Raw genomic sequence first — 13,655 nt, forward strand, 5'->3', positions numbered from 1 at the left:
AAGAGACAGGACAGCCTGGGTGGGGTGAAGGTGGGATACGATAAGTGCCTGAATCAGTGTAATGACAGTTTGGATGGAGAGGAAAATGTGGATATTAGCAATTGGGTGAATGTTGAACCGACAGGATTTGGTGACGGATTGAATAGATGAGTGGAGTCAGAGAGAGGAGTTGAGGTTAATGCTAAGGTTATGGGCATGTGAGATAGGGAGGAAAGTGGTCTTGTCTACAGTGATGGGATACACAGGGAGAGGATAGGTGGGAAGGTAAGTCCTATTTTGTACACTTTTAGTTTGAGGAGTTGCAGGGACCTCCAGGTAGAGATGTCCTACAGGCCGGAGGAAATATGAGGCCACGGAGAAGGAGAGGGCTCAGGGCTGGAGAGGTAATTTGGGGAATCATCTGCGTAAAGATGGTAGCTGAGCTTTGGGAGCGAATGAATTCTCCAGAGGAGTAGGTGTAGAGGGGGACCCAGAACTGAGCTTTGAGGGGCCCCCATTGTCAGAGTTTGCAAAAGAGATTGAGAAGGAGCCACCGGAGAGACAGGAGGAGAAGCAGGAGAGAACAGTGTCAGTGGAGCCGAGGAAAAGGAGTGGTGGAGGATCAACAGGAGGAGGAAGAAGAAGACTAGGAGGGGCAGGAGTAGACTTAGTGCTCCCTTGACTCTCGGGTTCATCATCAATCGTATTTATTGAGCGCTTACTGTGTGCAGAGCACTGTACTAAGTGCTTGGGAAGGACAAGTTGGCAACATATAGAGACGGTCCGTTCCCAACAACGGGCTCACAGTCTAGAAGGGGCAGACAGACAAAAAAACAACTGAGCCCCTTCCTTCCTCTCCCCCTCATCCCCCTCTCCATCCCCCCATCTTACCTTCTTCCCTTCTCCACAGCACCTGTATATATGCTTGTACATATTTATTACACTATTTATCTTACTTGTACATATCTATTCTATTTATTTTATTTTGTTAGTATGTTTGGTTTTGTTATTTATTGAGCGCTTACTGTGTGCAGAGCACTGTACTAAGTGCTTGGGAAGTACAAGTTGGCAACATATAGGGACGGTCCCTACCCAACAGTGGGCTCATCAGAGCTATCATGTTCCAAAGTCACTGTTTCGCCCCCAGAGGAGCTAAGAGCCTACAAGAGAAAAACCCAATTCCCAAGCCCAGAGGGCAGAGACCAGCCTGGCGACCCCCTTGCTGCGGACTGACGGTGACCCAGGGCCCACAGAGAGCTGCCAGGGCCCTTGTTCTCCTGGGCAGCTGGCCGGGCCCGGCAGATGGCCATGTCGATAGTCCTACCCCCCCGCCGATAGGCCCACACCCTGCTGGTGGAACAGGAGGAGGCTGCACCGCTGTTCTGAGAGCGATAACGTGGCCCACGCACAGGGCGATTGACGTCTCCGGTCAGGGGCGGAAGGGCCAAGGCCTCCCCTGCCTGCATGTGGAGGCTCATCAAGGCAGTCCAGGGCTGGCCGGCAGGGCCGGAGGACAAGCAAGGTAGAGGATCCCAGCAGTGTAGCTCCCGGGCTGGGCTTGGTAGGAGCTGCTCTCTGAAGAAGCAGAGTGGAAACCCACCCAGACTGACAGACTTGAGGGATAGCTTCTGGTGGGGGGGAGTCAGAGCACAAACAGACCCCCTTGTCAGAAGGAAAAGTGACCCTAGTCTGCCCCAGGCAGGGGAATGACCCTTACGGGGACACAAGAAATGAGGGCAATTATGGCCCTTCCCCTCACTCTCCGCTGTCCACGCCATCCTCTCCCGCCTAGCGTGGGGCAGAGAGATCACCTGGCCAGCATCCCTCCTTACACCAGAGCCCAGACACCATCACCCCACCAGATCCTCCCAGCCGCCACTTGTGCTGGGGACATGGGCTGAAGTGGGAGCCCTCACCCTACTGCAGGAGCTGGCTGTTGGGGCACAAAGACAGAGGGGCCTACATTGTTGGGGACAGCAGGCCCCAGAGAGCCTCCCCTCCTCCCTACAGCACTTTCCAGCCACCAGTGGCTACCAATCAATCTGCGCATCAGGCAGAAACTCCTCACCTTCAGCTTCAAGGCTGTCCATCACCTCGCCCCCTCCTCCCTCACCTCCCTTCTCTCCTTCTCCAGCCCAGCCCACACCCTCCGCTCCTCTGCCGCTAATCTCCTCACTGGGCCTCGTTCTCACCTGTCCCGCCATCGACCCCCGGCCCACGTCATCCCCCGGGCCTGGAATGCCCTCCCTCTGCCCATCCGCCAAGCTAGCTCTATTCCTCCCTTCAAGGCCCTACTGAGAGCTCACCTCCTCCAGGAGGCCTTCCCACACTCAGCCCCTTCCTTCCTCTCCCCCTCGTCCCCCTCTCCATCCCCCTCATCTTACCTCCTTCCCTTCTCCACAGCACCTGGATATATGTATATATGCTTGTACATATTTATTACTCTATCTTACTTGTACATATCTATTCTATTTATTTTATTCTGTTAGTATGTTTGGTTTTGTTGTCCGTCTCCCCCTTCTAGTCTGTGAGCCCGCTGTTGGGTAGGGACTGTCTCTATATGTTGCCAATTTGTACTTCCCAAGCGCTTAGTACAGTGCTCTGCACATAGTAAGCGCTCAATAAATACGATTGATGATGATGATGATGATGTTTGGTTTTGTTCTCTGTCTCCCCCTTCTAGACTGCGAGCCGGCTGTTGGGTAGGGACTGTCTCTATGTGTTGCCGACTTGTACTTCCCAAGCTCTTAGTCCAGTGCTCTGCACACAGTAAGCGCTCAATAAATACGATTGATTGATTTCCCGCCAAGCCTGACCCGGCCCAGAGGAGTTGCTCCCCGCTACGCAGGAGGCAGGAACGGTATCGAGCCAGGGCTAGACACTGAAACCGTCTGATGAGCAAACGCCACCACCGCCAGTGTGGAGCGGCAGGGAGTGGGGTGGGGGACAAATCCCAGGGATTGGAGGGAAGCACCCAGGAGCAGCTGCATGACAATAATAATAATAATAATAATAATAATAATAATGATAATAATAATAATAATAATGATAATGGTATTAAGCGCTTACTATGTGCAAAGCACTGTTCTAAGCACTGGGGGGGAGATACAAGGTGATCAGGTTGTCCCATGGGGGGCTCACAGTCTTAGTCCCCATTTTGCAGATGAGGTAACTGAGGCACAGAGAAGCTAAGTGACTTGCCCAAAGTCACACAGCTGACAGGATTTGAACCCACAACCTCTGACTTCCAAGCCCGTGCTCTTTCCACTGAGCCACTAATGGCCCATCAGACCCTCGGGGAACCACCGACAAATCCACGTGGGCGCTCGGAAGAGTTTTCAGCAGAGTTTGATCCCCTGGCTCCCTTATGCTTTATTTACTTCTCCGTCCCCCGTGCTTGTTATTTTTATCTCCACCCCGATCGTTCCGCCGTCCCGAGTGTCTCGCTTGATGTGGGCCGAGTGCTGGTCTTCCGCTGCTCCTCGAGGGCAGGGTTTGGGTCGTGGGGGGACTGGGCGGGAGGCTGGGCAGAGTGTGCCTTTCTCCTGCCTGGTCCCCAATCCTAAAATCAGAGGGGTCTGAGGGGGAGGACATTAGGGCCACCTGGGGGGACCCAAGCTTGTGGCCTCGGATGGATGGAAGGAGGTTGAAGGCACAGAACCGACCTAGAGGATAGAGCCCGGGCCCGGGAATCGGAAGGACTTGGGTTCTAATCCCTGCTCCGCCACTTTGTCGAGTGACCTTGAGCAAGTCATTTCACCCGTGAGAAGCAGCGTGGCTTAGTGGAAACAGCAGGGCTTGGGAGTCAGAGGTCATGGGTTCAAATCCCGGCTCCTCCAATTGTCAGCTGTGTGACCTAGGGCAAGTCACTTCGCTTCTCTGGGCCTCAGTTACCTCATCTGAAAATGGGGATTAAGACACATTCGCAGCTTCCCTCAGTTCCGGATCATCCTCGGGGACTTCGACTACGACGCCATCGACAGCGCCAACCGGATCCTGGGGCTCGTCTATTTTGTCACCTATGTCTTCTTCGTCTTCTTCGTGCCGCTGGTGAGTTGGGGGTCCTCCTCCGCCTTCCCGCCCTCTGGCCACCCGGAGCTGGATCCCATAGCTACCCCGGCTCTGCCACTTGTCAGCTGGGTGACTTTGGGCAAGTCACTTCACTTCTCTGGGCCTCAGTTACCTCATCTCTAAAATGGGGACTCGGACTGTGAGCTCCACGTGGGACAATCTGATTACCTTGCATAAACCCCAGCTCTTAGAACAGTGCTTGGCACATAGCAAGTGTTTAACAAATGCCATCGTTATTCATTCATTCAATCGTATTTATTGAGCGCTTACTTGTGCAGAGCACTGTACTAAGCGCTTGGAAGGTACAAGTTCGCAACATATAGAGACGGTCCCTACTCAACAACGGACTCACTATTATCTCTGGGCCTCAGTTACTTCATCTGGGAAATGGGGATGAAGACTGTGAGCCCTTATGTGTGCAGAGACTGTGTCCAACCCAATTACCTTGTATCTACCCCAGTGCTTAGAACAGTGTACTTAACAAATACCATCATCATTATTATTTTTAACCCCTGCCTCCACCTAGAAGAGCCCATCCCCAGCCCTCTTAAAGAAGTATTTTCACCTAGACAGGAAGCTCACTGTGGGCAGGGAATGTATCTGTTCGGTTGTTCTATCGCACTCCCCCAAGCGCTTAGTACAGCGATCCATTGACGGACTGACCGGCCCAAATGCCCAACCCTTTGAAGAAATCAGGATGGGTTCAAATCCCGGCTCTGCCAATTGTCGGCTGTGTGACCTTGGGCAAGTCACTTAACTTCTCTGGGCCTCAGTTACCTTATCTGTAAAACGGGGATTAAGATTGTGAGCCCCACGTGGGACAACCTGATGACCTTGTATCTACCCCAGCGCTTAGAACAGTGCTTTGCACATAGTAAGCGCTTAACAAATGCCATCGTTATTATTATTAAATGAAAAGCGGGCGGCGGGGCTCATGAGAAATTTTAGCATACAAGATATTGGCTCCACTTTGTGCTTGGTTTCCATTTTGTGGACCACTTGGTGTGAGGGAGGGACCGGCGCGGGTGGGGGAGAACTGTGATCGCTGCAGGGAAATGCTTTGGTTCCTGCCTCAGTGGAAAGAGCCCGGGCTTTGGAGTCAGAGGTCACGGGTTCAAACCCCGGCTCCGCCAATTGTCAGCTGTGTGACTTTGGGCAAGTCACTTCACTTCTCTGTGCCTCAGTGACCTCATCTGTAAAATGGGGATTAAGACTGTGAGCCCCCTGTGGGACAACCTGATCACCTCGTAACCCCCCCAGCGCTTTGAACAGTGCTTTGCACGTAGTAAGTGCTTAATAAATGCCATTATTATGATGATTATTTAGCCTAGCAATAGAGAGAAGAACTGTAGGAGGAGGGGAGGATGCCAAGGTGGCATTGGCAAACAGGGGAGAGACCCACACGGTTGTATGGGCAGTGAGAGAACACTACTATATCTCTGCGGAGTCCTGGTTTAGCCACTGGGTTCAGTGTCAAAGAAAGAACTGGATTCAGGGCCTGCCAACAAGGAACTCACATCAAGGAAGAAGAACAGGTCAGTTAGATCTTGAAGCGGAGACTCCCAGTTTATTCACTGAGGGGCCTGGGAAGATAATGATGGGGTGGGGGGAGTCGGGAAGAGGAGTGGGCGTGATGGAGAAGAGAGTGAGCGCAAGGGTAGACATAAATGTATCAAAACCAGTGGCGGTGGTGTTGACTTACACAGTTTGAGCACCAAACACCGCTCAGAGCCAGAGATTCTGTTCCCCCAAGGGACCCTGAAAAAGCAAACATCCTGTTTCAGGTTTCATCTCTCAGTCTGGTGAAAATCTGAGCCGGGCCGATAGCGGGCACGGGGAGGAGCGTTGTGGAACGCTCGGGCCCCGGGAGATAACACGGACGTCTTTGAACATTGTCTTCGGACATTGTCCCTGCAGTAGATTTAAGGCCGCTCTGAATCGGGGAGAAATAGGGACACTAAAGGTCTTTGCGTGACCGGATCGATCGTTTGTTTATTTTAGGAAGATGCATTTTTATCGCAGAGGAGCACCTGGGGCTTCACCACCTGCCCTGGGGGTGGGAGTGGGGGTCTGGGTGGGGGAACAGGATGAGGATGATGCAGGGCCGGTTGTCATGGTAGCAATACCAGGATGAGACCCCCGTGGTCCGTCATCAGTGATGGCGTTCACGTCACTTAGTGCCAGCTGGAAGTCCTGACGTTCGGGCTGGTCATGAGAGACAGGTGATCACCAGGACCCCACGTCCCCATCTCCGTTTGACGTGGGGCTCAGCCATTTTTTGTGGGAGGTGGGGCACATTTTGGGGTTCCACCAAGAATGTTCACGGGATTCCCATTTAATAATAATAATGGCATTTGTTAAGTGCTTACTATGTGCAAATCACTGTTCTAAGCACTGGGGAGGATACAAGGTGATGAAGTTGTCCCACGGGGGGGTCACAGTCTTAATCCCCATTTTACAGTTGAGGGAACTGAGGCACAGAGGAAGTGAAGGGACTTGCCTAAAGTCACACAACTGACAAGCGGCAGAGCCGGGATTTGAACCCATGACCTCTGACTCCAAAGCCCGGGCTCTTTCCGCTGAGCCACACTGCTTTGCACACAATAAGGGCTCAATAAATTTGATCGATCGATTGATTGAGGGAGAGGGCCCGGGAATTGTCTCCTTTCCTTTCTCGACCAGTGACCTACGGAATGACAAGCTCCAGCGCCTATTACTACATGAAAGTGATGTCTGAGCTTTTCTTGCAAAGCTCTTCTGACACCGGTGTCTCCTTCCAGAGGATCAGCAGCATGGCCGACTTCTGGGGGGTGAGTTCTGCCCCCTCCCCGCCCGGAGACCTCCGGTGGGGTAGGGGGCACGGGGGGACCCGGGCCAGGCCTCCATCCCGTACCCCCCTCTGTCCAGTCCTCAGCTCTGGTCTAAGTTTCCCTGTTGCAGTAAGAATAATAATAATAATAATGATGGCATTTATTAAGCGCTTACTATGTGCAAAGCACTGTTCTAAGTGCTGGGGACGTTACAAGGAGATCAGGTTGTCCCACGCGGGGGCTCACAGTCTTCATCCCCATTTTACAGATGAGGGAACCAAGGCACAGAGGAAGTGAAGTGACTTGCCCAAAGTCACATAGCTGACAATTAATAATGATGGCATTTATTAACTGCTTACTATGTGCAAAGCACTGTTCTAAGCGCTGGGGAGGTTACAATAATAATAATAATGATGACATTTGTTAAGCGCTTAGTATGTGCAAAGCACTGTTCTAAGCACTGGAAGGGGATACAAAGTGATCAGGTTGTCCCTCGGAGGGGCTCACAGTCTTAATCCCCATTTTACAGATGAGGTAACTGAGGCCCAGAGAAGTGAAGTGACTTGCCCAAAGTCACACAGCTGACAATTGGTGGAGCCGGGATTTGAACCCATGACCTCTGACTCCAAAGCCTGTGCTCCTTCCACTGAGCCACGCTGCTTCTCTAATTTTGGTATTTAAGCGCTTACTATGTGCAAAGCACTGTTCTAAGTGCTGGGGAGGTTACAAGGTGATCAGGTTGTCCCTCGGGGGGCTCACAGTCTTAATCCCCATTTTGCAGATGAGGTAACTGAGGCCCAGAGAAGTGAAGTGATTTGCCCAAAGTCACACAGCTGATAATTGGCGGAGCTGGGATTTGAACCCATGACCTCTGACTCCAAAGCCTGTGCTCTTTCCACTGAGCCTCACTGCTTCTCTAATTTTGGTATTTAAGCGCTTACTATATGCAAAGCACTGTTCTAAGCACTGGGGAGGATACAAGGTGATCAGGTTGTCCCATGTGGGGCTCGCAATCTTAATCCCCATTTTCCAGATGAGGTCACTGAGGCACAGCGAAGTTGAGTTGCCCAAAGTCACCCAGCTGACAAGCGGCAGAGTCGGGATTTGAACCCCAGCCCAGGCTCTTTCCACTGAGCCACGCTGCCTCTCAGTACGCGCAGGGTCCGCTGCTGGACAGCCTGTACTGGACCAAGTGGTACAACGATCAGGCCCTGGCCCTGAGTCCCCATAATAATAATAATAATAATAATGGCATTTATTAAGCGCTTACTACGTGCAAAGCACTGTTCAACCTCCTCCTGGGCGTCCCGCGGCTGCGGCAGCTGAAGGTGAAGAACAACTCGTGTGTGGTGCACGACGACTTCAAGGAGGACATTTTTAGCCTTAACCTCCAGATTCCCTGTGAGTTATTTCGATCCCAATGCCACGTGTCCTGGGGCATTGCGCCGATGGAGGAGTCTCTGGGATTCGAGCCGGCCCCTTGCCCCCTTCCATGGATTCCCCCAAGATGTGACCCTCTTTCCACGACCCGCCTTCTCCCACCCCGCAGCTATTCAAGTACATCGGCTTCAACAAGACCATGACGCCGCTCTCCTCCTCCTCCTCCTCCTCCTCCTCAATCTTATTTATTGAGCGCTTACTATGAGCAGAGCACTGTACTAAGCGCTTGGGAAGTACAAATTGGCAACATATAGAGACAGTCCCTACCCAACAGTGGGCTCACAGTCTAAAAGGGGGAGACAGAGAACAAAACCAAACATACTAACAAAATAAAATAAATAGAATAGATATGTACAAATAAAATAAATAAATAAATAGAGTAATAAATATGTAAAACATATATACATGTATACAGGTGCTGTGGGGAAGGGAAACTCTCCTCCACCTCGGCCCGCTGTGCTAAGGACATCCTGGGCTTCGCTATCGTGTTCTTCATCGTCTTCTTCACCTACGCCCAGCTGGGCTCTTTCCTCTTCGGGATGCAGGTGGAAAACTTCAGCACCTTCAACAAGTGCATGTGAGCCCCCCACCCCACCGAGTAGTCCCTTGGTGGCCCAGGCCACTGGGCACCGTGGGTCCGAGATGGTTCTTGGAGACGAGAGTGGAGGGCCGATTCCGGCCCTTCAAGGGGTGGGAAGGGCGAGGTGCCCTGGGCCAGGGAGAGATGAAATGTGCCTGGAAGAGGAGGGGGAAGGAGAGGTTCCTTTTCAACTTCTGAGAAAGAGGAGCTGCTGGGATTTCCTTCCTGAGCCCTCAGAAGAGAGGGAGGGACAGGAAGGCTTTGAAGGATGGGCTGGGTCCGGCAAGTTTCGGTCTTAGCATAAAAACATAGGCCCCCGGACCTCACCGCTCCTGCATCCGACCGACGGCCCGTTCAATCCAGACACCGTCTCTCCCCAGCACCAATGGATGGCTGGAGAAACTACACCTGACATCCACCCTCGTGGCGTAGTTCTGATTTTTCCCCCCAAAACTGTCTGTGGGTCCATTCACTCATTCATTCAATCGTATTTATTGAGCGCTTACTGCGTGCAGAGCGCTGTACTAAGCGCTTGGGAAGTCCAAGTTGGCAACATCTAGAGACGGTCCCTACCCAACAGCGGGCTCACAGTCTAGAAGGGGAAGACAGACAACAAAACAAAACACACAAACCAAATAAAATAATCAATCAACCCATTAATGATATTCACTGTGCTAAGTGCTTTGGAAAGTACAAAAGAATAAGAAGACACAGTCTCCCCTCTCAAGGAGTTTACAGTCTAAGAGAAAATCCCTGGCTATAAGCTTAACCTGCTCTTGGTCCATTCATTCATATTTATTGAGCGCTTACTGTGTGCAGAGCACTGGACTAAGCGCTTGGGAGGTCCAAGTTGGCAACATCTCGAGACGGTCCCTACCCAACAGCGGGCTCACAGTCTGGAAGGGGGAGACGGACGACAAAACAAAACATATTAATAAAATAAATAGAATAAATATGTACAAATAAAATAGAGTAATAAATACGAACAAACATATATACAGGTGCTGTGGGGAGGGGAAGGAGGTAAGATAGGGGGCTGAGGAGGGGGAGAGGAAGGAGGGGGCTCAGTCTGGGATGGGTCCACCATCTATCCATTCGGTGCCCCAAACCCTTGAGCCATGTAGACTTCCTCTCTTTTCCCTCCAGTAACCCGTTTGGGACCTGTCGTCCACGATGTTGGCTAAATTCTTCTTGGGCCTAGTATATTTTAGGTCTGCCCTCCTCCTTGCAGTCACCGATTCCACATCCAGACCCGCTCTGAGAGAAAAGAATGGGGAGTCGGAGTCCCTCTAGACCGTGAGCCAGATTACCTATCATTATGGTGTGCTCTCCCAAGTGCTTAGTACAGGTCTTTGCACACGGTAAGCGCTCAATAAATACTATCGAATATGCTGCTTGGGTAGATCGGCTTCCCCCACCAAGTAGTGGCCTCCTGTCCGGTCACTCAGCCGACTCGGGCCTGCCCAGGGTGGGCTCTGGCTCGGGCCCCACCTCACCCAGCCAGGGCGAGTAGACCTGTGCCGCTTCTCATTCATTCATTCATTCATTCTTCATTCATTCATTCATTCATTCATTCATTCATTCATTCATTCAATTGTATTTATTGAGCGCTTACTGTGTGCAGAGCACTGTACTAAGCGCTTGGGAAGTACAAGTTGGCAACATATAGAGACGGTCCCTACCCAACAGTGGGCTCACAGTCTAGAAGGGGAGACAGAGAACAAGACAAAACATTTTAACAAAATAAAATAAATAGAATAAATATATACAAATAAAATAAATTTAAAAATAGAGTAATAAATACGTACAAACATATATCCATATATACAGTTGCTGTGGGGAGGGGAAGGAGGTAAGGCAGGGGGGATGGAGGGGGCTCAGTCTGGGAAGGCCTGGGATAGACCCTAGGTAATCCAATTATCCAGATGAGGTAACTGAGGCCCAGAGAGGTGAAGCGACTTGTCCAAGGTCACACAGATAGCAATAATAATAATTATGGTACTCGTTAAGCATTTACTATGTGCCAAGCACTGTTCTAAGTGGTGAGGTAGATACAAGCTACAAGATACTAGAGTCTCTGGCGGGCTCCTTCCCTCCAGGTGACTTGAAAGACCCCGGGTGTTGGAGTCAGAGGTCATGGATTCAAATCCCGGCTCCTCCAATTGTCAGCTGTGTGACCTTGGGCAAGTCACTTCACTTCTCTGGGCCTCAGTTACCTCAGCTGAAAATGGGGATTAAGACGCATTCTCAGCTTCACTCAGTTCCGGATCATCCTCGGGGACTTCGACTACGACGCCATCGACAGCGCCAACCGGATCCTGGGGCCCGTCTATTTTGTCACCTATGTCTTCTTCGTGCCGCTGGTGAGTTGGGGGGTCCTCCTCCGTCTTCCCGCCCTCTGGCCACCCGGAGCTGGATCCCGTAGCTACCCCAGCGCTTAGCAACGTGCTTGGCACTGAGTAAATGCTTAACACGTGCCACCGTTATTATGATGATGAGGGTGGGGAGGCCCCGAGGCCGAGGTTGGGGCACAGGGTCGGGATCCCAGGTGTGTTCGTGGGGCGGTGGGGTGGGGGAAGAGCTGCTGGCCTGGCAGCTCTGACTCGGTCACCTCCTTCCCCTTGGCACCACCCCTCTGACCCCACCTGGGGCTCCTCAGAACACGTTCCTGGCCATCATCAATGACACCTACTCGGAGGTCAGGAACTCTCCAGCCAGAAAGACGAGCTTCAGCTCTCGGCTATCTTGAAGCAGGTGACCCAGCATCTCCCCCAGCCCTCAATTTTGGTCTTCCCTCCCCAACACCCCAGACCCTGCAGAGGTAACCCTCAGAGGAAGGGAAGGGCCACCCAACTCTAGGCGGGGAAGCAGAAAATGAACCCTCTCCGTCCCCTAGCCGTTAGGGTCATAGCTCCGGGCTCTAGGGAATGGCTGCCCTCTAGCCTGGACAGACCTTTGATAGGTGGATTAATTGAGGGGGTTTTTCCCTCAGCCTCCCTGGAGTCCCGAGAATCTCCAGTCTTGGGGAAGGCCAGCCTGCTATCCACTGGGACTCAGTTTCCTGTCTCAACCCCTCTCCTTGCCGCGGACCACGGCTGAGAATCCCGCTCTTCTACGAACTCAACTCCCGGTGCTGGCCTGCCCTGGCCATTGGAGGCCCGGGAAGGGAGGGAGGAAGGGAAGCGGGGCCGGCGCGGTCCCTGGTGTGCAATGGACAGGGGACGGAAGCTGGGTGGGTGGGGGAACAGATCAACTGGGGAGGGGGCTACGTGGAGGGAAATTGGGCTTCTGGTTCTCAAGGTTCTCCACCCCCGAATCTCTTCTTGCTGCCAACAGCTCCTCCTCGAACCCAGCTCCCCCAGGGCCTGGGGCTGGTGGGGTCCGTGGGACGGGCTGTTGAGTGTCTGGGCCTCAGTCATCCTGAGTACCCCCTGCCCTTCTGGCCCGGGGCTACAATAAGACGCTGCCGAGGCTGCGGCTGAAGAAGGAGCGGATCGCCGAGCCACGCTGCTTCTCTATGGTATACGTTAAGCTTCTACTACATGTCAGGCACTGTACTGAGCACTGAGGTAGACGCAAGGTGATCAGCTAATCAGTCCATATCCCACCTGGGGCTCCCAGTCTTAATCCCCATTTTACAGAGGAGGAAACAGGCACAGAGAAACGCTTAGAACAGCGCTTTGCACATAGTGAGCGCTTCATAAATGCCATTTTAAATAAATGCCATTTTCTGGATCGCCGACGTCCAGAAAGCGCTGCGGAGCGGGTCCGAGGAGCTGGAGTTTGAGGACTTCAAAAACAGCCTGCGGGAGTGAGTGAGCCTCCCTGTGACGCTGGCTCTGCCCCTTACCCCATCATCTTCCCAATCAATCAATGGTATTTACTGAGCACCTACTGAGCACCAAGCACTATCCTGAACATTTAGGGGAATATGACACGACGCACATTCTCTGCTCTCCAGCAGGAGAAGCGGCATGGCCTAGTGGAGAGAGAACAGGCCTGGGAGCCAGAGGACCTGGGTTCTAATCCAGGGTTCTGTAATCCAGGACCTGGGTTCTAATCCTGGGTTCTGTTGGAGAAGCAGCGTGGCTCAGTGGGAAAAAGCCCGGGCTTTGGAGTCAGAGGGCGTGGGTCCAAACCCCGGCTCCGCCAATTGTCAGCTGTGTGACTTTGGGCAAGGCACTTAACTTCTCTGGGCCGCAGTTTCCTCATCTGTAAAATGGGGATGAAAACTGTGAGCCCCCCATGGGACAACTGGATCATCTTGTAACCTCCCCAGTGCTTAGAACAGGGCTTTGCACATAGTAAGTGCTTAATAAATGCCATTATTATTGTTATTATTATTAATCCTGGCTCTGCCGCTTGTCTGCTGTGTGACCTTGGGCAAGTCACTTTACTTCTCTGGGCCTCAGTTTCCACATCTGCAAAATGGGTATGAAAACTGTGAGCCCCCCGTGGGACAACTGGATCACCTTGTAACCTCCCCAGTGCTTAGAACAGTGCTTTGCACGTAGTAAGTGCTTTATAAATGCCATCATTTTTATTATTATTATTTAAGAAAAAAAAAAGGAGCCAGGTTCAGGGATCAAGGGCTGGAGTTGGGGTGGGGCCTAGAGGTTGGGGCCGAAGGGCTGGAGCCAGGGAGGGATTTGGGCCCGGGGGCAGGGGGCGGGGAACGGGTCGGGGACCGGGCCAGGGACCTAGGGTCAGGGAGCATGGGAGACCCGGAGCCAGAATCCACCCAGGTGTGGGAACCACTGGACAGTGTCCTCAGC

General features: G+C 52.4%; 1 protein-coding gene across 1 annotated transcript; it reads left to right on the top strand.

The window, feature by feature from the left end:
- The first annotated feature begins 1,443 nt into the window (after window positions 1-1,443).
- On the top strand, window positions 1,444-12,863 carry PKD2L1 (polycystin 2 like 1, transient receptor potential cation channel). The gene is given in 9 exon segments (XM_038758629.1): window positions 1,444-1,501; window positions 3,963-4,029; window positions 8,716-8,877; window positions 11,132-11,243; window positions 11,540-11,579; window positions 11,582-11,633; window positions 12,328-12,371; window positions 12,613-12,691; window positions 12,845-12,863. Coding segments are annotated over 9 exon segments (633 nt in total).
- Window positions 12,864-13,655: the final 792 nt, after the last annotated feature.

This window comes from Tachyglossus aculeatus, chromosome 16 (assembly GCF_015852505.1).
Source record: "Tachyglossus aculeatus isolate mTacAcu1 chromosome 16, mTacAcu1.pri, whole genome shotgun sequence".
In the NCBI taxonomy this organism is placed as follows: Eukaryota; Metazoa; Chordata; class Mammalia; order Monotremata; family Tachyglossidae; genus Tachyglossus; species Tachyglossus aculeatus.